We start from the raw sequence: 27,108 nt of genomic DNA, 5'->3' as shown, positions 1-27,108 counted from the left end.
AAGAATAATAGTCATAAAAAGTAGACACCAATAAAAGGTAGATTTGGGAATTGTGTGTGGGAAAATGTGTAAGTGCTGAAGGAGTTTAGATAAGAGATAGGTAATAATAATAATATCCCAAACTACACAAACTGTTAAGCCTACAAAATGCTTTCTAATTATTATTATTATTATTAGATTCTCAACATCCCTAGAGGTTGGCATAGTAGATAGGACAATGGATTGGGAATCAGAGGATACCACCAGGGTGGAAATTCTGGTTGAGCCCCTTATTACCTTTATGTCATTGAGTGAGTCATTTGTCCTTTATGGATCTCAGTTTCTCAAAATGTAAAAAGGAGGGGGTTAGATGATCTCTAAACTTTAGATTTTCCATTTCTAAATCTGTAGTCCCCATCATGTGACAGTCAAGAGGCAAAGATAGTAAATTCTGGCCTGGAAGTTAGAAGATACAGGCTTTCCCTACCACTTTGTCCTCTGGTTAAGTAAGACACTTTAGCTGGGAACTGTGCAGCAGGTATGATATTGTAGTTTGAGTTGGACTACATGGTTGTGCCATTTCTTTAATATCCCCCTTAGACCATGAATGCCTTGAGAGTAGGGGCTGTCTTTGGCCTTTCTTTATTTCTCCAAAGTCTAGTGCATTTAAAGAAATGTTTATTGATTGACTAATTGTGATGTTTCTGGGTCTCATTTCTTTGTATGAAAAAATAGAACTTATTTATTTGCACTTATTGTCTTATATTCAAATGACATTAAGGTTGGAAAAAGTGCTTTGGATCTACAGAACACTCTAGAAATGGTAGAAGTTATTATTAATATTATTGAATATTAAAAATAAGGGGGAAAGGTTGAAACTTATTAATATTATTGTATATTGAAGATAAGTGAGGCAAAAGAAGAACTGAATGAAATGTAACTGAGAAAGATGCTTGGAGTTACATCTAAGGCCAAGAGAAAGAGTGGAAGTAGAAGAGAGGTAGAGATAATGTCACCCAGAACAGTCCTGTTCCTCAGCTTTGGATGAAAGTGGAGAGGAAAGTCTGTTTTGCTTGAGCTCTAGAAGCTCACCCAGTCAGGGGTGGACAGATCTGATTACAGGGACTCCAGGAACCTCTTTCCAATTGATTGGCAAAGGTTTGTATAATTAGTTTTTCTCTTTTTTAAAGATTCTGAGGGTCAAACAGAACTATAATGGACTTCTTCACTGAGGAGAGTTATCTTTGTGGCCCTCAAAGTGATAGATAAATGCAGACTTATGCAAATCTTTATGCATATCAATAAGCAGTTTGACCAAGGTGCCTCCCCACCCTTTCCCCAAAGAAGTCTGAACTCATAATCTGGAGGAGGATCAGAGATTATGTATCTATGAAATTCTTCTGTGTTATTTGAATCCTTAACCCCCTTAACATCCCCCCCACAGTCTCCCTTCACCCTCCTTCCAGTCCTACAAGCTAGTGGGAGTATGAGGTTTACATGAAAGTGGGAGAATGGGAAGGAAGGATTTGGGGAGGGAGGGGAACTGACACTCACTCAGGAAGATCAGGACACAGAAGGTCAAAAGAGCCATCAAAATACTGAAGAGTGTCATCAACAGATCTTTGAAGGATGCCATTCGGACTTGGAGTTTATGCACCAGTGAGACATCTATAAGAAGAACCGAACATGTGGGAGGTAGGGGACCCTTCACCTCTCCACCCACCCAGGTCCCTTTCAGGGCCTCTGGACCTAGTCTGGAATATGCAGATTTCACTTCTTCCAGCCATCTCCGATCCCTTCCTCAGTGGGACTTGCATTGGTGCCAAGGCTGAAATATAATTTTGGTAGGTTGGGAAATCATTGTACCTGGGTGTATCAACTCTTATTTCAAGGAGACCTCTGATCATAAGGTCATAGATTTAGAGTTGGAAGAGACCTTCCAATTTAGAAATCCTCTGGTCCAACTTCCTTGTTCTATAGAGAAGAAATAGATCCAGTAACAGAGCTGCTCAAGGTCACACAGGTCCTGAGTAGCAAAACTGGGATTTGGACCCAGGTCATAGCATCATGACCCTAGAACTGGAAGGAATTTTGGAGATCATCTATTTCAACCCCCTCATTTTACAGATGAGGAAACTAAGACCCAAAGAAGGTAGAGGGTTTGCCCAACTGTATGTGTATGATAGAACTGGGATCAAAACCAAAGTCCAGATCCTGCTTCATCATCATCATTATCACCACTACCGCCAAGATCATCATTCTCATGAATTTGTTAAGTATTAATGATAAAAATGGCAAATCCATTCCAGTATCTTTGCCGAATGGGGTCATGGAAAGTTGGATACTGAAACAACTCAACAACAAAAAGAAAAAAAAAGAAAGACAAAAATAGCCTTTCAAGTAGCTCACATTTCTAATAGGGGAGAGAATATGTAAAGAGTATAAAATGGGAGATGATCTCAGAGGGAAAGACTAAGCAGTAGAGGGGAGCAGGAAAGGTCCCTTCCAGCAGGGGAAATGTGAGAGCTGAATCTTGAAGCAAGCCAGAAAAGAAAGCATTCCAGGCATGGGAGACATCCAGTGAAAAGACACAGGGTGAAGAGATAGCGTGCACCACTCAATGAATGTCAAGGAGACCAGCATCTCTGGATAGTAGCATTCTATTTTCATTTGGTTTTGAGCAGATAAGGAGATAGAGGGCAGCACTGTAGTAAAATGGATATGATCCCCTTCTAAATTAACTTGTGACTGTCACCCCTGGAATATTTCATCTGTTCATCCTGAAAAAGTTGGATAAAACTCAACTCCAAATTCTATCCTCTCACTCCACTTTGACTATTTGTTCTTTTCTGTCTCAGTTCTGTCCTAACTGGTCAGAATCAAGGACCCATTACACTATCATATGATTTAGCTTTCTCCCCATCACCCTCTATTGTGAATTGTGGTATAAAGGAAAGTCAGAGGCATTTAAGAGGTGTCATATTTCCTGTACCACCTCTAAGAAGGTTCCAGAAGTGGGGAAATCCCTGACTCCACATCAGAGCCTTGTGTGCTGAAGAACCAGGGGCAATGCCTTAGTGAGTTTGAATATCCTGGACCCAATCCTTCTTGTACAGTCATGGTGGGAATTCTTCCTCAGCACTTCTTCTTCCCTACCTGAAACTGGTGGTTCATTCAGAGGATAAGTTGCTATGTGGCACCTCTCTACTAGTGATGTGAATTTATTTCTGCTCATCAAGAATCCTTTGCCCCCTGCCCAGTCTGAAATGTTTTAAGAGAGGATCCCCTTGTCCTCCACTAAAAGCCAATACATTCTAGGGGTACCTGGTTGGTCTTTTCTTGAGTTTTGGGGCTTAGTACATCATATTAATTATCTTAGCCTGAGCTCATCCTGCAATCCTGCTTGATGACACACTTCTCTGAGCACTTTTGCTTCTACAGCCAAAACACAGTTTAACATTTTGTTGTTCTCCATGGCTCCCCAGAGAACTTGTAAATTCCTAGTGATCAGCACAGGGTTGAGCAAAGTGTGAGGAGGTGCTTACTTCTGGTCATACTAATTGGCAGCTAGACTGAGGTGGACTGAGAAAAGTCAAGTTTGACCATACCAAATTTGTTCAGAGGTGTCTCATCCCCTCAGGTCCTGTAAAGCAAAGGAAAATATTGAGAAATCTATACCAGAAGGAGTGAACTAACAAAGGCAGTATAGGGCTTTACTCTCAGTCAGGATATCCATCCTAATCTTGTTCTGTCTGTCTTCCTTTTGTTCCTCCTTTTCCCTCTTGCCTCTTGTGTCTCTCTTCTATTTCTATTACTATCTAATTCTCTCTTTCCCCCTTCCTCCCCTTTCTCTTTCTTTCTCACATCTCTTTTTCTTTCTCTGTTTCTGTCTTTCTATTCTCTGTCTTCCTTATTTCTAACTCTATCATTATCTCTCTCCTTGTTTTTCTAGGATCTCTCTCCCCTTCCTCCACGGCTGCCCTCAATTAATCTCTCTCTCTCTCCTTTCTCCTTTCATTCTCTTCCTCCTACCTCTCTCTTACTTTCATTGTTCTCCATGCTTCTGTTTGTGATTGTTTAGTCATTTAACTCACATCTAACTCTTCATGATACCTTTTTGGATTTACTTGCCAAAGAAGAGGTTTGTCATTTCCTTCCTAAGCTTATTTTACAGATAAGGGAACTGAAGTAAATAGGTTTAAGTGGCTTGACTAAGGTCACACAGCTAGTGAGTGTCTAAGACAAGATTTGAACTGTCATCTAGTTGTCCTAGGAAGAAAGACTGAGGTTCAAATCTCGTCTCAGACATTGAGTAACAGGGTGATGTTGGACCAGCCACTTAAACCTCTGTGAACTTCCCCTTCCTCAATGTAAACTGAGGATGATAATAGTCATAACTTCATCTGAATGATTTTGGAACCTAATGAATGTTAGTATGAAAGTGCTTCCTAGATAATGGTTCTTTGTTATTACCCATTGAGGGCAAGCTGAACAAGCTGATACTTAACAATAGCTCATTGGCTGAGGACAGGAATTCTGTGTACTCAAAGACCTAGTCTCTTTTTCCTCAAGTTAAGCCTCCCTAGCTCCCTCTCCCCCCCATTACAGTTTTCTTTCTATCTTATTCATTCTCTTTTCTGGAACCCCCTGATTTGTTAGCATCCATGCTCAAAGCCTTTATAGAGTGAAAGTACTGACCAGGCTTAGGATCTGCTGGCTTCTAGAACTCAAGCTCACCACCATGCCATGCTATGATGAGACCTCAGAGGAGGTTTTTACTAAACAGTCCTCTGTCATCTCCTTGCACATGACCATCTGCTATTTTATTACAAAATATTTCAGGCACTAAGATTTCCTCTTGGGGCAGCTAGGTGATTCAGTGCTTAAGAAGACCTGAATTCAAATTTAGCATCAGATACTTAATAGTGTTTGTCCTTCATTTCCTTTTTGTTTCTTTTTTTGGGGAGGGGGTTTGCAAGGCAATGGGGTTAAGTGACTTGCCCAAGGTCATACAGCTAAGTAATTATTAAGATGTGAACTCAGGTCCTCCTGACTTCGGGGTGGGTGCTCCATCCACCTAGCTGCCCCTGTCCTTCATTTTCGAAAAAGACCATGACATCAGGGAGACAATGCCATGACATTGGATTTGAGTAAGGGGGTGCTGTGCTAAGACATCAACCTCACTTACTCCTCCAGGGCCATCAGACACCTATTAGCTGTGTGAACCTGGGCAGGTCAGTTAATCTTGCTTGCCTCAATTTCCTCATCTACACAGACAATCCTCCATGATGTTTACAGCTGAAAACTTGTTTTGATAATTTATCAACCTTAATGTCTGTGTAGAGAAGAAAGGAGAGAGAGAGAGAGAGAGATTACTTGAGGGTAGCCATGGAGGAAGGGGAGAGAGATCCAAGAAAAACAAGAGGGAGTGAGATCATGATATAGAAATAAGGAAGACAGAGAATAAAGAGAAAGACAGAAACAATCCCAGAGAAAGAAAGATAAAGACAGAGATGTGGGGGAGAAAGAAAGGGGAGAGGGAGGTGGGAGAGAGAGAGAGAGAGAGAGAGAGAGAGAGAGAGAGAGAGAGAGAGAGAGAGAGAGAGATTGAGAGAGAGAGAATTAGTGATGGAAATAGAAGAGAGACATAAGTGGTTCTGTTTATGATTGAGGAAGTAGAAGTTTAAAGGGTTTAAGTGATTGGTCCAACATTACACTGTTACTAAATGTCTGAGACAAGATTTGAATCTCAGTCTTTCTTCCTAGGGCAGCTAAGTGACAATCTGGTTTCAGATACTTACTAGTTGAGTGAACTTAGGCAAGTCACTTAACCCTCTCTACTTTACCAAGAAAATCCCAAATGGGGTCATGAAGAGTTGGATGTGAGTGAAATGACTAAACAAAGAGATAAGGAAAAGCTTCATGCTGCCATCTTGGATCTGCCCAGGAAGTCCTCTCCTCATCTATTAAATGAACTGGAGAAAGAAATTGCAAACCATCTAATATCTCTGTCCAAAAAAAACCAAACAAACCCCAAACACAAATGAAGAGTCAACCATGATTGAAAAACAACTGAACAAGAAAAAGGATTTCCACTTACACTCTGCACACACACACACACACACACACACACACACACACACAAATCCACACTTAACTCCACATCCTTATATTCACATGCATGCACACCTATCTTACCATATCAGGATGTACTTACAAGTTCTCTCCTTCCCCCCTGCCCTCTCAATGCTTCATAGGGACAAGACTCCACAGCTCCAGGTTAGGATGCTCTCAAGCACCCTCTGTAAGAATCATTCCCCAAATGATTTTGGGGCACAGAACACCTGGAATCATTTCAACTGACTGTGGTAAGAGAGCCTAGATGATAGCCTCCAAACTTTCTCTAGGGACTCACTTAGACTGGAACAAATTCCCTGACTCAGCATCCCTGAATGATGTTTCCCTGAAATGACCACGTCAGGAGAGTCTGAGGCAGAAGGGAGCTCTCCTGGAGCTTGGCAGACTAGGGTGTACATTTGGACTCAAGATCTGAACTTCATGGGCCTTAGGGTATGATACTGCCCAAGGCCAGTCTATTTGGAGTCTCTTCATACTTTTTGGTGGCATTAGGTTTATACTTTCATTTTTGTAGGATCAGGAACTCCTGATCAGCAACTTGTAGCCCAAGAAAGCTGGCTGGGTTCAAGTGAGGCAGGGTCTCCTAGGCAATCTGCTCCAAAGGGTAGGATTTCAACCCAGGACTTTTACTAGACCAGGCTACTGTCTAGTGGGAACTTAATGAATTCTTACTGTTAACATGGTAAAAGGGAGACAGCCATGATGTCCTGGGTGCCTGAGCATCCCTACTTCCCATAAAAGTCTTTTCCCTTCATACCATCAGTCTAAGGATGGTTGTTGGGTTGTCCTGGTTAGTCTGTGACCTACAGAAACCTGATAGAGGTAGCTAGCATTCAACTAGTTCTTTGTTGCCTTGACCTCTCTCTCTCTCTCTCTATATATATATATTTATATATATGGATCTGAACCTCAATTTTCTCATCTATAAAATGGGGTAAATTAAATTTGTACTACCTCCCAAAGAGGAAAATGCTTTGTAAACCCCAGGACACTAAAGAAGTATGGATTGATTGCCATTAAGTAACACATTAGCTTGTCTGTGAGATGAGGACATAGATTGTGAGTATTCTGGAGGTAGGATAAGGAGTTTAGGACAGCTCATCTGTTGTAGTCTTGGGCAAGTTATTAACTTGAGTAACTCTAGTATCCTTGTATGTTTTAGGCTGATTATGTCATTTTGAGGCTTAGTGAAGCAGAAAAGAGATTGCAAATCTGTCTTAGAAGCAGAGAACTGCTCTATGAATGCAGACAGATGGTATTTGGGTGAGGTACACTTTTTACTTCCTATTAATGAGTGTCAGAGATGAGGCAGTATCTGACAGAAGTCAAATATATATATATATATATATATATACATATATATATGTATATATGTACACACACACACACACACACACACACATATATATATATATATATATATATATATATATATATATATATATATATATGATCAACTGGCTCTTTTCTTTCCTTTTTATCCTTTTTTCTTTCCAATCTGTTTGCCTTTGGATACTCTCTTCCCTCCTTTCTTCTTCCCACTTTCCCAAGAATCATGATTGATTTCTCCCTTTTCAATTTCTACAGAATGGAAAACTGAAGGCAAATGGAGATTAAAAAGATACTTTTTGGCCTCTGATCTTGACAAGTTGTTGTTACCATTGTGCTTTCCCTAGGGATCCAGGGCATTGGGTTGTGGTCTATGAGGAATGGGAACCAGGGAGAGCTGCTGCTGTTGCTAGGTAGTGGGATAAACAGCTCTTTGCTGGTGTTAATCAGGATGCTGAGCCGAGAACAAAAGGATCAGGAGTAAACCCTTTGGGATTCTCCTGAGAGGTGTTTCTGGGACTCAGCCCAGAGTAAGTCTTCAGCTAATGAGAGCAGTTAAGCAGAGGAACTAAAGAAAGTGGGTGGTATTGCTCTGTGTCTTGCCTTGTCTACACTATCCTGTGGCCTCTGCTATATAAGGGGCAGTACCTTCCTCATTGTCCCCCTGAGTGGGGGCAGTCAATTCTATGTCCTCCTGCTTCTCTGGATCCAAGATATTCTCTTTCACAAGACCTAGCCATGACAGGTAAGGTGGGAGTAAGATGTTAAGCTTGAAAATGGCAACATTGGTGGTAGGAGGGGAATAGATAGCATTTGGTGTGCTTTCTCAGCAATAGGCATGATGGCACTGCTCAATGAATCTGAAGGTGAATCACCCAATTCTGAGACCATCTTGTCTGTCCCCTTAATTTTGAACAGAACTTAAGCCAGGTTGGGTAAATAGAGACATATTTCCAAACTGTGTAGTGAAGAAAGTTCACAAACCTTACTAGAAAAGCCAGTTTAGAGTACAAAGTTCTTCGAATCAGGAAGTTTTTCCTTAGGTTTAACTTCAATATCTCTTGCTACACAAAAGACTTATTTTGTCTTGATATCCATGCCAAGAAAGTGATAACTTCCTAGCAACTTAAGTAGTACAGGCTTTGGACCCCATTCTATGCAGACAATAGCTAGAGGGCAAGGATTGGGGTGTACATGATATATCGGGTATCCTTCAATTTTCTTGTTGAATGTCTACTGTTCAGCTGCCATCATTTAAGAATTAGCTTTTATTTTCAGCTATAGAATTTTCTCTCTGGGAAGCAAGAGGAGAGACTGAGAATGGGGGTTTTTCATGAAAAGATAAGGAAACTGAGTATTTAGGTGATTTGTCCAGGGTCAAATGAATCTCAGGGAGTGAGGTAATGGCACTTAGATCACTTTTGACTCTATCTCCTCCTTCATCCATGTCTTACAGGAAGATGTGGTCCTACTCCTTGCCAAGGCAAAACTTTTACCTATACAGGTGATTGATTTTATCCCATCTTTATCAGATTAACTCCCCCCTTCTTTCATTTATCTTTAGTCTCTTCCTGTCTTTTAGTGGCTTCTCTGCTCACTATAAACATACCCATGCCTCCCTCATCCTCAAAAAAACATTTTGACTCGTTCATCTTTGTTAGCTATCATCCCACATCTCTTCTGTTCTTTGTGGCTAAACTCCTTGAGAAGCTCTCTAAAGCAAGCACCTCTACTTCCTCTCCTCTTAGTTGTTGTGTCATTTCAGTCATGGATAACTCTTCATGACCCCATTTGGAGTTTTCTTTTGCAAAGATACTTGGAAAGGTTTGCCATTTCCCTCCCAGCTCATTTTAAAGATCAGGAAATTGAAGCAAACAGAATTAAGTGATTTTCCCAGGGTCACACAGCTAGGAAGAATCTGAGGTCAGATTTAAACTCACAAGGATGAGTCTTCTAGGCTGGGTGCTCTAGCTATAGTGTCACTTAGCTGCCCTTTACTTTCTTCTTAATTTTCTACAAAGTGGCTTCTGATCTCATCATTCAATGAAACTGTTCTCTCCAAAGTTACCAGTAATATCTTAATTTTCAAATCCAACGGCATTTTTTCAATCCTCATTCTTCTTGAATTCCCTGTAGACTTTTACACTTGGAAAAGCCCTCTTCTCCTTGAAGCTCTCTTCTGTCTAGTTTTTAGGACACTATGTCTCCTGGTTCTCTTCCTACCTATCTGATCTCTCCTCATTTTCCTTCCCTGGATCTTTGTCTTGGTCATGCCCAGTAGTTGTGGATGTCCTACAGGACTCTATCCTTGGTCCTCTTCTCTATACTATTTCACTTGATGATCTCACCAACAACTTCCATGGATTTAATAATCATCTCCCTGCTGCTGATTCTCAAAATTATAGCCTTCCATCTTCAAAAACATGTTGTACAAGATGGAACTTGACATCTCAAACTCACTGAGTCCAAAAATGAATTTATTATCTCCCTTGCCTCCCAAATCTTCCCCCTTCTAACTTACCTATCATTCTCAAGGGCACCACCAATCCTTCTAGTCCACAACCTAGGTCTTAACCCTTGACTTCAGTATCTTCCATTCCCTACATATCTAGTCTGCTAACTTCACCTTTTCAGCATCTCAAATGTTCTCAAGCACTTCTTCTCTCTTCTGATACTATTGCCACCATGGTGCAGGCCCTTACTTCCTTATTCTTGGACTATTGCAGTAGTCTACTGGTGGGTTGGCTTGCCTCAAGTCTTTCTCCATTCCAATCCAGCCTCCTTTTAGCCACAAGAGTTTTTTTTTTTGTAAAATATAGATCTAATCATGTCACATTTCTATTCATTAAACTTCATTGACTTCCTGTGACCTCCAGAATCAAATACAAAATCCTCTGTCTGACATTCAAGGCCCTTCCTAAACAATCTCTTCCCCCAGACCCCCTTTTCCTTATTCCCCTCACTTTTCTATTCTTATACTTTCATCACCCATCACATAGTTTTTGATCCATTGACACTGGCCTCCTGGCTATTTCTCAAACAAGATACTGTATTCTCTTGGTTCCTAGCACTTTGTCTGGTTCATACCTGAAATGCTTTCCCTCCTCATCTCCACCAACTAGCTTTCCCTCTTTTTTTAAGTCTCAGCTAAAATCTCCTCTTTTACGGGAATTCTTTCCTATTTTCTCTTAATTCTAGCATGCTCTCTGTTTATTATTTCTATTCTATCCTCTATATAACTTGTTTGTACTTAGTTGTTTGTATGTTGCCTTCCCCATTAGACTGTGAACTCCTTAAGGGCATTCTTTGTATCCCTAGTGGTTGGCACAGTGCCTTGTATGCAGTAGACACTTATTGCTTATTGACTGACAAAAAGATAAGATCACAATATTCTATTTCCCATTTGAGAATTTTTTTTAATGTTAGAATTTTAGATTTAAAGCAGGAAGGGGGTTTCAGAGATCATTACAATTCTTTCATTTTATAGATGAGGAAACAGACTCAGAGAAATAAAGACTTATTCACCTAATTTACCAAGACCATCTGATCACTTGTCTTCACTCATAAGGTTCCTTAGCTATTTCAGGCCTTCACTACCTTTCATCTGGCTGGTCTCAATGCATCTAGTCTTTCTCCTCTCCAACTCATCCTCCACAAAGCTGCCATGACCTCACCTGGTCCTCACTTTTATACCTTCCTAATTAACTCACTAGGGCAGCTAGGTGATGCCATAGTGCATAGAGCACTGGGTCTGGAGTCAGGAAGACTTATCTCCTAAGTTCAAATCTGATGTCAGACACTAACTAGTTGTGTGACCTTGGATGAGTCACTTAACACTGTTGACTTCAGTTCTTCATTTGTAAAATTAGCTGGAGAAGGAAATGGCAAAACCACTCCATTATTTTTTCCAAGAAAACCCCAAATGGGGTTATGAAGATTCAGACAAGATCAAACAATAGCAACAAATATTTCTCTCTCTATGTATATATACATATATATCTTTATAATATATAGGTATATAATATCTATATATATATACATACACACACATATATGTACTAGGTTCCTCCTCCCCCATTACAAGTTATTATGAGTAAGAATTATTACCCTTTTTGTATTTTTATTCTGAAATCCTAGCATAGTAATGGGATCATACTTGGTTCTTGATAAATGCTTATTGATAAATGTTAATGAATTGAATTGGATTTAAAAAGGAGGATTAATAGTTATTAAATGGAAAAGATATGAGAATCAATATAATTCAAAGTATAGAATGGACCAGTTTAGAGGGCAAGGAAGTCTTCTGATAGCCACCATCAAACTGGCGGTGGTAGGCAAAGCTTCAGAAGACAGAGCTCTCTTTTTGGTGTTAACCCTACTCTGCCTCTGGTTTTGTCCTAATTAGTGTCTATGCTTGGTTTCCCCCGTGGCTAGCTTTATGGTCCTTAGGGGACTATCTTGTGGCAAATAAAATTGGTTGGTTTTCTGATGTTGAAGCACAGGTGGCCCAGGTGTACCTTTCACTGAATTCTAGCTTCTGGTCCAAAGGTGCTTTGGGTTAAGGTCTAGCCATCATTCCCTTCCTACATATGGAATGACTTAGACCTGCTGGATCCAAATAATATTTTCCACCTTTCTTGGTCTGACTTAGAACTCTATTTCTTTTCTCCTACTGATGAATTGTGACACAAATGCCTCCCAAAGAAATGATGTCTTCTCTGAAAATGAAAAAAAAACTTATTATTTTGCAGTACCCCAATCCTAGGAATGAACAGAAATAATATTGATTAATAATTAATCCATCTTTTCCTTTAATAGGTCTTTTTCTCTAATTATCCTCTTTAGGATTATATAGATTTTTAATGAAAGAGACAGAGTGATAACAGTGATGAGAGTATGGGATTTTGTGTTTAAACTCAGGCTTTGTGACTTTGGACAAGTTCAAATAATGCCTTTGAATCTTATTTTTATGTCATCTATAAAATTAATGGAGGAAGGGAATAAGCATTTATCTAGTGCTTATTATCTAGTGCCAAAAACTTTACACTAAAATATTAATCTTATTTAATCTTCACAACAACCTGGCAGGCAGGTATTAATTAATCTTGTCCTTATTTTATAACTGAGGAAACAGAGGCAATTAGACCTTAAAGTGACTTTTCCAGAGTCACAGAGCTAGTAAGATCTGAACTCAGATCTAGCTTACTCCAGGTCCAGGGCTTTATATAGTGGGCCACCTGATAATCAGACTACTTGAGGATAAGGTTTAGGGTAAGGAAGAGTAGCACTCAGATCTAGAAGAGAGGATTAATCTTCCTTGTTACTGGTGGTCAGTGTGGTTTGATGAGGTGAGATCTGGCTTCTGTGGCTGATAATGACAGACTTTAGAGCAGTTGCTGAATTAGTGAAGTAGAAGCTGGTCTTGTGTGAAGGAGAAATGTAAGGAAATGCAGGTGGCATGGGAGGGCTAAGTAGATGAGAACCTGCAAATGCAGAGATGGTCTCCAGCCACTTAGTCAGCAAGCATTTATTAAGCTCCTACTATAGCACTGAGGATTCCAAGAAGGGTAGGCCCTCCCTCAAGGAGCTCACAGTCTAAAGGAGGAAACATCATAAAAACACATATATACAAATAAGACACACATGCAACACATCAATAGTTGTTCAGTTGAATCTTGTGACTTGGCAAAGATACTGGAGTGGTTTGTCATTTTTTTTTCTCCAGTTCATTTTATAGATGAGCAGCTGAGAAAAATAAAATTAAGTGAATTGCCCAAGGTCTCACAGCTAGAAAGTATCTGAGGTTGGATTTGAACTCAGGTCTTTCTAGCTTCTGATCTGGTACTCATTCCTCTGTGCCTCTTTCTCCCTCTCTTCCTCCCTCCCCCTCTCTCTTTCCCTTTCTCTCCCTTTCCCTCTCTCCCTCTCTTTCTCCCTCCTCCCCCCACTCCCTTTACCTCTCTCCTTCCTTCCCTCCTCTCTCCTTCTCCCCTCTTCCAGAACTATGTCTCTGTCTCTCTCTTTGTCTCTGTCTCTCTGTCTCTGCCTGTCTCTGTCTCTGTCTCTCTGTCTCTCTGTCTCTCTCTGTCTCTCTGTCTCTCTGTCTCTCTGTTTCTCTCTCTCTCTATCTCTCTCCCCCACTCCCTCCCCTCCCCTCACATACACACTATAGACTGGAGATAATTAACTGAGGGAAGATACTAACATTAATAGAGGTCAAGATAAGGAATAGGCTAGAGCCAGTTTGTTCAATATTTGAAGAGATGATAGTTAAATTTTCTGTTTGAGCAAGTACTTCAAAAACTGACAAGTGATACAAATCAGGAATTGATTTTATTATTTCATATAGTATATTATTAATATGTTATATAATAAATTATTATAATTTAATATATTTATATTATATGATAAATTATTAAAATATTATTATTTTTCTAACTGTATAGACTTAAGTGCTGAAAAAAATGTTAATAATATCAAATTGGAGTGGCTAAGTGGCACAGTGGATAGAGCACCAGCCCTGGAGTCAGGAGTACCTGAGTTCAAATGTGGTCTCAGGCACGTAATAATTGCCTAGCTGTATGGTCTTGGGCAAGCTACTTAGCCCCATTTGCCTTGCAAAAATCTAAAAAAATATAATAAATCAGGTTAAATTTAAAGTGTCATAGGTACATTCCCTCCTTCCTCCCAGCCTATAGTTAAACATTTCCCTGAATTCCCCTTACTGGGATTGATTCAGTGCTAGAGGGTGAGGAAGAATGACTGGATCTAAGAGAGATGAGGCTAAGGTGGCCTTAGAATAGGGACTTGGACCTGAATCTTCAGAAGCTGGAAAAATGAGTTTCCTTAACTGATTAAAATCAAACCCTGGGTCCTGATTCCAATAGAGAGCATATCCACCTGATGAAAGTGTGTGTGTGTGTGTGTGTGTGTGTGTGTGTGTGTGTGTGTGTGTGAGAGAGAGAGAGAGAGAGAGAGATTGTATATGTGACTGTGTGTAATTGTGTGTATGTGTATCCACCCTGGGATCATTCTTGTTGCAGTCTTCTGGAATTTCTCCAACTCTATTGTGTGCTGGGGTGTGGTGAGTGGAAGGACATAAGTGTTCTAGCTGTGGCTAATCCAGGCTACGTGTGGTGCCAGGGTACATAATCTGTTTTGTTTCTATTCCCTTGTTGAAGCAGAGCCATTTGACGTCAAACCAGTGGTGTTTTAAGGAGGGGCAATCTACAATGACTGCAAGACCAATTGCTTTCCTGGTCTGTAACTGATAGCTTAGAATTTGCTGACTTTGTACATGGACCCTGAAAATTTTTTTTTCTGTAATTATTTTAAGTTTTTCTTTCTTTTTTTCCTAATTTGTTTCTCTATTAGAGAAAAATAATACTTGCAGCCCCAAAGAGTGCCAGATTTTAGAGATAATTTAATCTAATCCCTTCAAAGATGAGGAAATTGTAGTTCAGAGAGATAAAGGCTATACAGGTGGTAAGTAGCTAATTCAAGACTTGAACCCAGGTCTTCAGTGCACAGCTAATGAGTATATTTTCTGCCATAGCATATTATCTTCCCCATGCTTGCTTCGTTTAAGACTCCCATGACTTATTTCTGAAATGTCACACCTTCCTCTTGGTCCTCTCTATGAGATTGGTCTTTCACTTCCAGGAGGATTCAATGCCATATTTTAGGCAGTACATGAAGAAGCTGGAGGCTGTTGACAGTGACAATGAGGGGTGTCCAAGAAGCTATGTCAGCATCAATTATAGGAGCTGGAAGCATTTAATCTGGATAAGAGGGGACCTGGGAGGACATGATCACTTCTACTTCTCAATCACCTTGTGGCAGAGGGATTAGATTTGGGCTCAAAGAATGGAATTAGGAACACTGAGGGCAGTACGTTCCTTTTTTTACAGTTAGAAGTATCCTGAAATTGAAAGGGGCTGTGTCAGATGGTAGTGGTTTTTAGGTGGAGTCTCTTCCAACTCTAAGACATTGTGACTGTGATTTGGTAGTCCAAAAGTTCATAATTTGAAGTCCATGAACATAAAAATATCTTGAAATGCAATATATCTGCTTTTCCTGTAGTCCTATGCATTTTATTTTGTGTATTTAACATCACTAATTCATTATTTTATGTATTTAACAACACTAATCCTTTCCATGAAAGGAAAATGGAAACAGCAGTATGTGCTTATTATGTGCTATACATTTATTTTTGTGTAATCTTCAAACAACAACAACAAAATCTCATGTAATATTCAAACGATAAGCCTGGAGAGATATTATTATCCCCATTTTTAATGCTGTTGACTCATTTCAGTTGTGTTCTATTCTTTGTAACCACATTTGGGATATTCTTGGCAATGATATTAGAGTGGTTTGCCATTTTCTTCTCCAGTTTATTTACTAAAGCAAATAGGATTAAGTGACTTGTCCAGGGTCACACAGCTAATAAGTGTCTGAGGTAAAATTTGAATTCATAAAGATGAGTCTTCCTGTTTCCAAGCCCAGGGTGCTATCCATCCTGCCACCTAGTTGCCCACATTTCCATTTTACAGTTGAGGTAGACTGAGGTTAAGTAACTTTGACTAGAGTCACATAGCTAATATGTGACTGAGTCTGGATTTGAACTCAGGATTATCCACTAAGCAGCTAACACACACACAAAAATTAACCCTAGATATAGTGCTTTATAATTTGTTTTATATTTTGCTCACAATTACCCTATAAGGGTAATTATTATTAAGGTAAGGGTAAGTATTATTAATTCTATATTATAGATAGAACACTAAGGCTCAAAGAGGTTATGATTTTCTCAAGAACATACAGCTAGTAAATGTCAGAACTGCAACTTAACCCCAAAAGACAGTTTGCTGATTGGTTGTGTTTTAAGTATGGGTCAGATGACTAGTCCTCAAGAATGTTGTAGATAGGGTTCACAATTTGGGTAGATTAACTTTAAGGTTCCTTTCAATTCTAGGATTTGTTTATTCTCATCCATGTCTGCAAATTATTAGTCTAGTGCTCTGAAGTCCATAGCTCGCATGCTTTTAATCACTCTTCCAGTTTTCAGATCCAGTATCCCATCCAATTAGGCACTATTAGAAGACAATATAATTGGGGAAAAGTCTTGAGAAACTGGCTAGCTTGCCTCTTCCCATTGAGGGAAATTCAATGAAACAGATGTATAATACGTGTTGTGGAATAAGTTTTTTTATTCATCTTTCCTGAACTTTTGCTATTTGGGGCTTACATTGTCATATTCCCATCTCTTCTACCATAATGGTGTTATGTAATATGTTGAGAATTTGGAAAATTCTGGGAAATTGGAATGAGGTCTAGGGGGTGGGAGATGTACTTCTATGGTTTTTGTGGGCTTTGTTGGCTTAGCATGAAATTTTAGTGGGTGGAGGTAGGGGTGACTGTTGGTAAGATCTGTTTTACAGCAAATCAGTTAAGACTGAGAGCTACTGTTGGGGGCTATCTTTGTTTCTCCCTTATCCTTACCCTATTCTTCCTCAAGCTCAGACACATCTCTGCTTTTCCAACTATCCTTATCTACTTTGTCAATTACAAACATTTTTGATGACATCTAATATTGAATCTGTCCTACCATTTAAATAGAATTGACCAACCATGCCTTCATGTAACTAAGTCGTAAAAGAAATATGGTGGTAGAGTCTAAAGAAAATCAGATCGTGGGTCTAGAGCAAGGTTTAGAGTAACCTTTTAGCTCTTTTGGGCTGCATTGCCCAACAACATCTTGTTAAGAGCTGTGTTAGTCAAGGGTTAAGCTGGTCTGTGATGTTGTAATGTTGGCACATATACACTCCAATTCCTTCATTTTCCAGTTACATGATGTGGCTGTGAATGTGCTTTGAAGACCACATATGGTCCCCAGACCATGGGTTGGACCATCTGGGAATGCCAAGTGAAGGACCAAAGAGATTGAATAAATGTTGCCTCCCTTTCCTATCTTTATTCTTTAGGGTCCCTCCCCACATACTTCTATGAGTTACATACCTACATAATCATGACAACTATCACAAGGGGAAGTAAAACACAGACACTAATTAGAATAAGAGGTGCCAAAGTCAGCCTTGACCATAGGCTGAGTAAGGTTAAGACCAAAGAAAGAGGCTGTGTCTTCTGAAGCTTTGCCTATAACCTCTAGCTAGACTGTGGCTATCAGAAGATTGCTGTGTTATGAATCCAACCCATTCTGTAAGCAAAAGGAAAGCATATTTCAATGTTCTTGCTGTTGCTGGATGAGCTTTAAGATCATTCCAGGTGAGGATATAGTGAAAGAATTGGTAATGTCTGACCAGGAGGAGAGAAGACTAGGGTGTTGAGGAAACCACATGATCATATATTGACATATTTGAAGGACAGTCATGAAGATTAGAGAGTAGACTTGTTCTGCTTTGGTTCCAGAGGGTAGAACCAGAACAGACAGATTTTTGTCTTGATATGTGGGGAAACAGCAATCCCAAAGTGGAATGGGGCAACTAACTTTGGAAGCAATGGTCTTCTTCCCTCCCGGGAGGTCTTTGGTCAAAGGTTGAATGACTGCTTGTCGAATATGTCATAGAAGGGGTTCTCATTCTAGTCTATGTCAGACTGGATGGCATCAGAGGTCTTTTACAATTCTGTGATTCTGTGGACTCACCCAGGTCCAGCCCCATAGAACTTTTCCATCCAGATGTGCTATACTAAGAAAGGCAGGATGAGTTATACTGCGGGGTCAGGAAGAAGTAGATGTGGCCACCATCCTTGAGAACTACTTTAGTCTTTCCCTCAAACTGAGACTGCCTAAAAGCAGGGAAAGTTAGAAGTTCTGAACTGGTAGCCTTTTTCTACTGATGCTGTGGAAAAAGGGAAGGAGAGAGAGAGGTGAGAATGCCTTAGGGTGAAGTGGTTTGGCTGCTGGCGAGGGGGTATCTATTAGACTTGGATGGCTTTTTTTATCCTTTGTATCCCTATATTCTTCTGCATTCTGTATGTCCTTGGATAAGGCCAGGAGTGGACTGTGGGTTGTTTGATGTTTTAGTCCTAGAGAACAAAGGGTTTGGCATGATGATTGTGTCATAATGTCAGTGATGGTTGCATCCTTGGCAATGCTTTTAACCCCTTCTTTGTTCCCTCATATGCCCCCTGTGACAGAGGGTCAAGGGAATTTGATAAATAGGTACTGTTATAAAAAGGCAGATTATGAAACTGATCCTGCTGATACCTTGAGAGGGCTAGACCATAAGGGAAGGTGGTTTTAAAATCGTATTTTTAAGGAAGCAGAAAGAGAGGCTAGACAGGGGTTCTGGGAAAGATTAAACTGTCCCTTCACCAGAAGACCAGAACACCAGTTCCTGTTCTTCCTTTTTTACTCACAGTCCTCTTTTCAGTAGGATGAAGAAGGCAAGGCTTCACAAGTTGCTCAGGTGGACAGCCTGAGCCTAAACCCTAAGTAGTGTTAGAAATATGTACCATTTCTTTTTCCTTGAGTTGAGCAGCTAGGTGATGCCATGGATAGAGAGCTGAGCAGCTAGGTGATGCCATGGATAGAGAGTTGAGCCTGGAGTTAAGAAGACTCTTCTTTGTGAGTTCAAATCTGACCTCAGAAACTTACTGTGTGACTCTGGTCAAGTCACTTAACCCTATTTGCTTCATTTCCCTCATTTATAAAATGATTTGGAGAAGGAAATGGCTAACCCCTCCAGTATCTTTGTCAAGAAAACCCCAAATTCAGTCACAAAAAGTTGGACACACCTGCAAAGATTGAACAAAAACAGCCCCCTTGAGTTAAAAGTATGTAGATTATGTGTTTCTGCCTATTAGCTACTTTGAGTCTTCACTTAAAATATAGGTTGACATACCACAAAATAGATCCTTATATGTCTCAAGGGTAGAATTTTCTTTTTCTTTTTTGGAGGGGCTATCTTGTATTGGAAGGTCCATTGTAGCCCTCAAGCTATATGTTTGTAGCCTTTCATTCTTCATAAATGTGACTCCTTTTTTCTTTTCTTTTCATATAGATTCTTTCCCCTCCTTTTTTTTTTAGGTTTTTGCAAGGCAATGGGGTTAAGTGGCTTGCCCAAGGCCACACAGCTAGGTAATTGAGGCCAGATTTAAACTCAGGTACTCTTGACTCCAGGGCCGGTGCTCTATCCACTGCACCACCTAGCTGTCCCTCTTTTCATATATATTCTTGATGACGGTGTCCTAAACAAGGAAGGCTATTGTCGCATTCTATTCTTCACTAATCAGACCACTTTAATTTAGTTCACTATATAAACTCAATAATGTGTTCAGGTCAGGGTACTGTCTTTTTTATAAAAAAATATTTAAATTTTTTTTCTCCCCGCTACATGCAAAAAGCAAATCTCAACATTTACTTCCAAAACTTTGAATTCCAAATTCTCTCCCTTTCTCCAACTCTACTCCTCACATCGAGAAAGTAAGTTACTTGGTATAGGTTTAAAATGTGTAGCCATACAATAGTGATGTTGTAAAAGTAAATATAAACCCTCCCCACAAAGAAAGAGAGTCTCAAATATAAAGTGAGAAAAAATAACTTCTTTAGTCTGTATTCTGATACTATCAGCTCTGTCTTGGGCTGGATAGCATACTTTATCATATTGCTTTAACATTTTTTCAACACAGTTGCTATTGCTAGCTATATTTCCCTCAATCCTATTCCCTCCCACTCCCATTTAATCTATTCTCTCTCTCCCTTCACCCTGACCATCCTCAAATGTGTATTGTATCTGCCTTCCCTTTGCCATCACCTACACCCTCTCCCCTCCCCCTGTCCCTTTTCTCCAGTCCTTTTCCTCTCCTATTTTCCTCTAGGGTAAGATAGATTTTTATTCCCAATTGAGTGTGCATGTTATTCCCTCTCTGGGTCACTTCCAATGAGAGTAAGGCTCAACTACTCACATTCCCTCTCTCCCACTCCACTGCATAAGCTTTTTCTTGCCTCTTTTATGTAAAATAACTTACCCCATTCTACCTTTCCTTTCCCTTTCTCCCAGTTCATTCCTTTCTCCACCATTAACTCCATCTTTTTAATATCTTATACCTTCAAATTCAACTCCCTCCCATTCCTTGTCTATCTATGCTCCTTCTAACTTCCCTAGTTAATGAGAAGGTTCATATGAGTTATGAGTATCATCCCATGTAGGAATACAAGCAGTTCAACATCATTAAGTCCCTCATGATTTGCCCTTCCCATCCATCTTCTCTCTGCTTTACCTGAGACCTTTACTTGAAGATCAAACTTTCTGTTCAGCTGTGGTCATTTCATTGGGAAAGTTTGAAAGTTCCCTTTTTCATTGAATGTCCATCTTTTCCCCTGAAAAAGTATGTTCAGTTTTGCTGGGTGGTTGATTCTCGGTTGTAATCCAAGCTCTTTTGCCTTCCAGAATATCATATTCCAAGCCCTATGAGACCTTAATGTAGAAGCTGCTAAATCTTGTGGCCTGACTGTGGCTCCATGATATTTGAATTGTTTCTTTATGATTGCCGGTAATATTTTCTTCTTGTCTTAGGAGTTCTGTAATTTGGCTATGATATTCCTATAGTTTTCATTTTATGATCTCTTTCAGAAGTTGATTGATGAATGCTTTCAATTTCTATTTTACCTTCTGCTTCTAGGATATCAGGGTAGTTTTCCTAGAGAATGTCTTGAAAAATGAAGTCTAGGGGGTGTGTTTTTGCTCATGACTTTCAAGTGGTTCAATAATTTTAAAATTATCTCTTCTGAATCTGTTTTCTAGGTTAGTTGTTTTTTCTAGTGAGATATCTCACATTTTCTTCCAGTTTTCATTCTTTTGATTTTTGTTTTATTATTTCATGATTTCTCACAAAGTAATCAGCTTCCCTTACCTCCATTTTAAGAAATTATTTTCTTCAGAGAGTTTTTGTATTTCCTTTTCCATTTGGTCAATTCTGCTTTTTCAAGGCATTCTTCTCCTCATTGGTCTTTTGGAGTGCTTTTTTCATTTGACCCAAACTTGTTTTTAAACTGTCCTTTTCTTCACTATTTTTTGTATCTCCTTCACCAAGCTGCTGACTTGGTTTTCATGATTTTCTTGCATTGCTCTCATTTCTCTTTACAATTTTTCCTCTATGTCCCTTACTTGATTTTCAAAGTCTTTTTTGAGCTCTTCCATAACCTGAGACCAATTGATATTTTTCTTGGAGGTTTTGTATTCAGGAGTTTTGACTTTGTTATATTTTGAGTGTGCAGTTTTATCCTCCATAGGACTGACATAATTGTCTATGGTTGGATTTTTTTTCTGTTGTTTGCTCATTTCCCCAGTCTGTGACTTGATTTTAGCTCTTTGTTAAGGTGGGGCTCTGCTTCCAGGGTGAAGGACACACTGTCTCAGGCTTTTGAGAATTTTTCAGCTGTTTTCAGGGATACCCCCCCTGGGGACCACAATTTCTTCAAGGTTTTATGAGAGGCTTTGACTGCTCTTTTGGACTGTGCTTTGGCAGTGGATGACCACAAGCACTCCTCTCTACCCTGGAACTATGAGGAGGGTCCCTGCTTTGCTGCAGGTCATAAGCTCTGTGGTGCTTTTGCTCCTTTTCCTGAGACTGGGGTCCCTGACTGTGACCTGATCTGAATATGGGTGAAGTAACAGAGTCCTGTCTCAGGGATAGCAAAGACCTCTGCTATCTTCCCTGACCTCCTTACTGTCTGTGGGTTGAGGGCTATAGAAGCAGCTGCCCAAGTGGCTCCCAAGTAGGAGCTGGGTTTGCACTGAGTCCTGTGCTGGACTGGACTTCTCTCTTACTCTGGTGCAACAGTGTTTCCCTGCTGAGCTTCCCAATTGTCCTTGGTGATCTCTGGGCTAAGAAACCTGGAAACCACCATCACTGCCACAGTGATGGTGGTTTCCAGGTTTCTTAGCTGTGGCCTGTTCCTGGATGGCCAGAGTCAGTTTGCTAAGGGGAGGCCTGGGCTCTGCTGAGAACCCTTTCTCATCCCAGTGTAACAGATCCTTCCTAAGGAACACCTAAGTTGTCTCAGGCTGTAAAATTGTTTCATTCAGTCTTTTTGTGGGTTCTGCCACTCTAGAATTTGGTTAGAGTCATCAATTAAAGGTATTTGGAATGGTTTGGGGGGAGCTCCTGGGAGTCCTTGCTTTTATTCCACCATCTTGGCTAGAAAGAATTTTCTAATATTAAACATACACAGGTGTAAAAAGTGATACTGAAAACAATACTACTTTGAGTTTCAAAGTAGGTTGCTCCCCAGGTCAGCTATTCATATTCACCCCTAACCCTAGCTCAGTCTGAAAAAGGAGACAGTGTAATACAGAACAATGGGTACCAACTTGAAAGCCAGGAAATGGGTTGAAATCCAAGCTTTGCTGCTTACCAGCAGTGTGACTTGCAGTGTTACATAACCATTCTGGGACATAGTTGTCTAATTTGCAAAATAGAGAAGTTGTATTAGATGGCTTCTGAGGTCCTTTCTATGCCTAGGCTTATGATTTAGGTGGGGAGGAGCCTCCTTGCAGCTTTAGCAGCCTATGGTCTAAGTGACTTTAAGCCAGGTTTCTGCCCAGGATGGTTGATTTTGGTATAGGTCTGGACACTTTTGAGATAACTCTGTCTGATGCTGTGATGATGACTGGTCCTGCCTTGCTCAGGGTTTAAGTGAATTTAATGGGTTTAAGTGGGTTTAATGTCCACTTGTTTACTTCAAGGTTCAGAATAACATCAGGATCCTCTCCTCCAGTTAGGTGAGGAACTTGGTGTTCAGTTTCTTCTCTATAATCTATTTTAGTATGACCTTTCATTTCACTGGAAGAATTCTCTCAAAAGAACTCTCACCCAACCCAAGATTGTATAGGAAGAGATTACTTGGTTAAGCTCTAGAGTTTCCCATTTCACTTCCAGATATTTGCAGGGACTATACCCTTTCTAGGATGACTACTTGAGAGGCCAGTGTGACAAACTGAATGGTTTTCTGATTTGTCACATTCCTGAGACCCGGCCAAATCTGGCCAAATGCTTTGGGTCTATACTGATCTGAACTGGTGACTCCCTTATGATGTGAAGTATAAAAAGAGTGGGAAGGAGGAATTTGATTTTTTCCTATCATTTCCAGAAATACCAAGCAGCCTGGGAGGTCCTTATACAAAGATTCTGGATGAATTTGGGGTTTAGGTCTCCCATTAAATGGGGTCCTCTAAATAACCAGTAAATGAAGTTTAGAATCACCCAGTAGAAGGGTTCAGTCTCTCTCTCTGGGTCTGTCTCTGAAGTTTAAGTCCTACTTTACTTGATGGACAGTGTGTGACCCCCTCTCAAAGGAGAGGGTTACCTCCTTATATTTCTGAGTACCTGGAGAGTCTAACCTGGAATTGGACACAGAATGGGCACTTAGCCAATATTCAATGAATAACCTATTGTTAATGGGCAGCAGCCTGTAGAGCTCTGTGTATAGGGAGGGACTTGCTCCCAGCAGGGAATGAATACCATTTACTCTGGCAGTCATTAATAGATAATAACAGGCTTATTAAAAGAGTGTGATTTGGTGGTTGACTCATGAGGCATTAATCCAGGTTGTCCTGATAGTTGTGGCACTATCCTTTCTTTGGAGATTCTGGGCTTTTGTAATAGTTTTGTAACTTGGTTTTTCCATTTACAGATTGTTGCTTATAATACTGAACTCTTTTCAGAGAATGTGGAAGCATTAACTGCTTTTAGTCTGCCAACTCATTTATTGTGCTATTTGGAGTCAGTCATTGTCCTTCTTAGAGCATCAATTCTTCATTCCTCCCTGTTTTAGAATGAGGGGTCTCTTTCCACCCTTCTGTATTCTTCTAGAGCACATGAATCTTTGGGACTTTTTCTATAAACCACCTTCCTTGCAAAAGCAGACCCCCCAGTGGGTCCCAGCACCCCAAAGAAGCAGGTTGCCATCAATGAACTTAGCATTTCTTTCCTTTGTCTTTAGTAGTTCTCCCAGAGGTTGGACAGTTTCAGCCTAGACTCCTTCCTGAATGAAGGAGGCTTAGGCTGTGAGTGTACTCTTGATTTGTCTTTGAGTCAGATGACTTACCTCTATCATGGTCTTGTTCTTTAGAATCCTCCAGTCTTTCTTTGGAGAAGTTTGGAAGATGTAAGGATTTAGGGAACCTGTTTCTGTCAAAGATACCCACAACTCATTCCTTCTTCTCGTTCATTTTTCTCAAAACAATGCAGTGTATAGAAGTAGGAAAAACACCCCTGACCCTGGAGTCAGAAGCCTTAGGTCCTTGTTCTAGTTCAGCCAATAGTTACTAAAGGAAACTGAAGCAAACCATCTGAACTTTTCTGGGTATTAGGTAAATCTAGTTTTTTTTTTTTTTTGCAAGGCAATGGGGTTAAGTGGCTTGTCCAAGGCCACACAGCTAGGTAATTATGAAGTGTCTGAGGCCAGACTTGAACTCAGGTACTCCTGACTCCAGGGCCAGTGCTCTGTCCATTGTGCCACCTAGCCGCCCCCTAGGTAAATCTAATATTGGAGTTAGAGAGAATCATAAAAACCAACCTCACTGGAAGTTATTATTCAATCACTGTTTGGACATTTCTAGTGTCAGGGAATTCACTACCAGGTAAAGCAGTTTATTCCATGGATTGATTTAGGATTGCTTAGCACATGCCTGTCAGGTTTGTAAAGTCAGCTTCCCATGAATTTTTTGGTTTCTCATTTCCAACTGCCTATTGGATGATTTGAACTAGATGTTCCATAGAGATTTCAAACTCAACTTGTCCAAAACTGAACTCATATTTTCCCCTAACCTACCTTTTCCCTTTTTGTGTCAAGGATACCATCCTCTCAGTCAATTAATTAACTTTGGAATTATCCTTCACTTCTTGTTCCTCCTCATCTAGTCCTTGTCAGCTGCCTAAGCTTGCTGTTTCTATCCACCATTATCCTCATTTCTATTCCCTTTTCTCTAATCACAGTTACCAATTGAAGCTCTCCTTACCTGTCTCCTAGACTGTTGCATAAGTACTGAATTGCTTTCCTTGCCTCTATTCTCTACCCCCCCTTTACTGTCCCTATCCACTTCAGTCCATTTTATATAATTGTCAAACTGATTTTCTATAGGCACAAATTTGACCATGTCACTCCCTACTCAATCAACTCCTTTTGTCTGCAGGACAAAATATAAACTTGTATGTTTAACTTTTGGAGTCCTTCACAATCTGGCTTTAACTTATTTTTTCAGTTCCTTGATATTACTCTCCCTCCCATATTCTGAGATACTGAATAGCTAAGATGGCTTCTCTTTCTTCTTTGCATATGGTGCTCCATCTCCAGTCTCTGTGCCTTTGGACTAATTGTCCCTTAGACCTGGAATTCACTTCTTCACTTTATAGTGACTTTATACCTATTCCTATCTGTTCTCTTTATTTTTATTCTGTATAGACTTGTTATCTCCTCCATCATAATATAAACTCTTTAAGAGGAAGCAGTTTTTCTTTTTCTTTGTATTTATCTGTATCCCCAGATCTTAGCACAAAACTTGCCACATAATAGGTACTTAATGCAATAAACTGAATGATTTTCCAGGGCTAATAAAATTGTTGGAAGTTTCTTCTTTTAATTGAACCCAAATCCTGATTCTTTATAAGTGATAGTGAGAGGTCTTTGTTCTAGATGTCTCCAGAATAATTCTAGAGACTGGAGATTTCTAAACACATATAAATGTTGTCCCTAACCTCTCTTTCTGGTAGCCTGTGACCTTAAAGGACTTCAGATTCTCTCCTTTCCATTGCTTTTCCACTTCCCCCTTCCTTTTCTTCCCTTCCTCCTTTCTTCCCCTTCATTTCCCTTCCTCCTTCCTTCCTCCTTCACTTCCCCTTTCTTTTCTTCCCTTCCTCCTTCCTTCTCTTCCTTCACTTCCCTTGACCCTTCATTTCCACCCACACCCTCTTTCCTTTCTCCTTCCCTTCCCCTTCTAGCTATGCTCCTATGACCTAGGGTCCTGTAGGCTATGCTACCCCTTGAGTGTCCCCTTCAGGTCTTCCTTTCTCTTTATTAAATTTCATTAAATAGCTGCATTTTTTCCCCTTCCTCAAAGCAATGCTGGAGGGAAGCAATTAGCTCATGGGATGCCCAATTGGAAGGGACCTTTGAGGTCCTCTGGTCTAATCCCTTTGTTTCACAGATGAGGAAACTTCTTGGTTGTAATCTAATCCAGTCATGGTGCTGCTCTACCATGTTAGCCAGTCCTTATCCTCTCTCTGGCCTCATTATGTGGTCACCTGGGCCCCCAAGCTTCCGCAAAAGTCCTAGAGATGATATGAAGAGAATAAATCATCGAGGCCTGCTAGAGTGATCTATTTCTACCATACTCAACTGGTCAGCTTTCCTTACCACTAAGCATGATTTGGTATTTAGGTGGAGCATTTTGTATTTTTGGAGGAGAATAACAAGTGGGAACCCCAAGGGAGACTGCAAAGATTAATGCAGTTACAGAAACTTTCTAACCCTGGGGATTACTCCACCCCACTGCCTTCTCCCAGAGACTCCTTTACCAAAAGAGCCCAAGGAAAGGGGAAAAGGAAATGGAGATGAATTGTAGAATGTGAGGTGGAAGTAATCATAGAACTTATCTTGATCAACCTCTTTTTTTTTTTTTATAGGAGAGAGGAGAT

General features: G+C 40.1%; 1 protein-coding gene across 3 annotated transcripts in view; it reads right to left on the bottom strand.

The window, feature by feature from the left end:
* Nucleotides 1-27,108, bottom strand: part of TMPRSS4 (transmembrane serine protease 4) — a 51,216-nt gene that overhangs the window by 23,471 nt on the left and 637 nt on the right. Inside the window, exons 1-3 of one of the 3 annotated variants that reach the window (XM_074215150.1) lie at nucleotides 18,925-20,115; nucleotides 3,588-3,622; nucleotides 1,534-1,647 (exon numbers count right to left, since the gene is read on the bottom strand). In XM_074215150.1, the coding sequence (XP_074071251.1) occupies nucleotides 1,534-1,615 (82 nt within the window). In that variant the 5' untranslated portion in view covers nucleotides 1,616-1,647; nucleotides 3,588-3,622; nucleotides 18,925-20,115. Of the gene's footprint in view, nucleotides 1-1,533; nucleotides 3,623-18,924; nucleotides 20,116-27,108 lie in introns of those variants that run through there. The other 2 variants (XM_074215151.1, XM_074215152.1) reach the window with 2 other exon arrangements.

This window comes from Macrotis lagotis, chromosome 1 (assembly GCF_037893015.1).
Source record: "Macrotis lagotis isolate mMagLag1 chromosome 1, bilby.v1.9.chrom.fasta, whole genome shotgun sequence".
Classification (NCBI taxonomy): domain Eukaryota; kingdom Metazoa; phylum Chordata; class Mammalia; order Peramelemorphia; family Peramelidae; genus Macrotis; species Macrotis lagotis.
The sequence above is the reverse complement of the archived record's forward strand: the minus strand, read 5'-3'. Positions and strand labels throughout refer to the sequence as shown.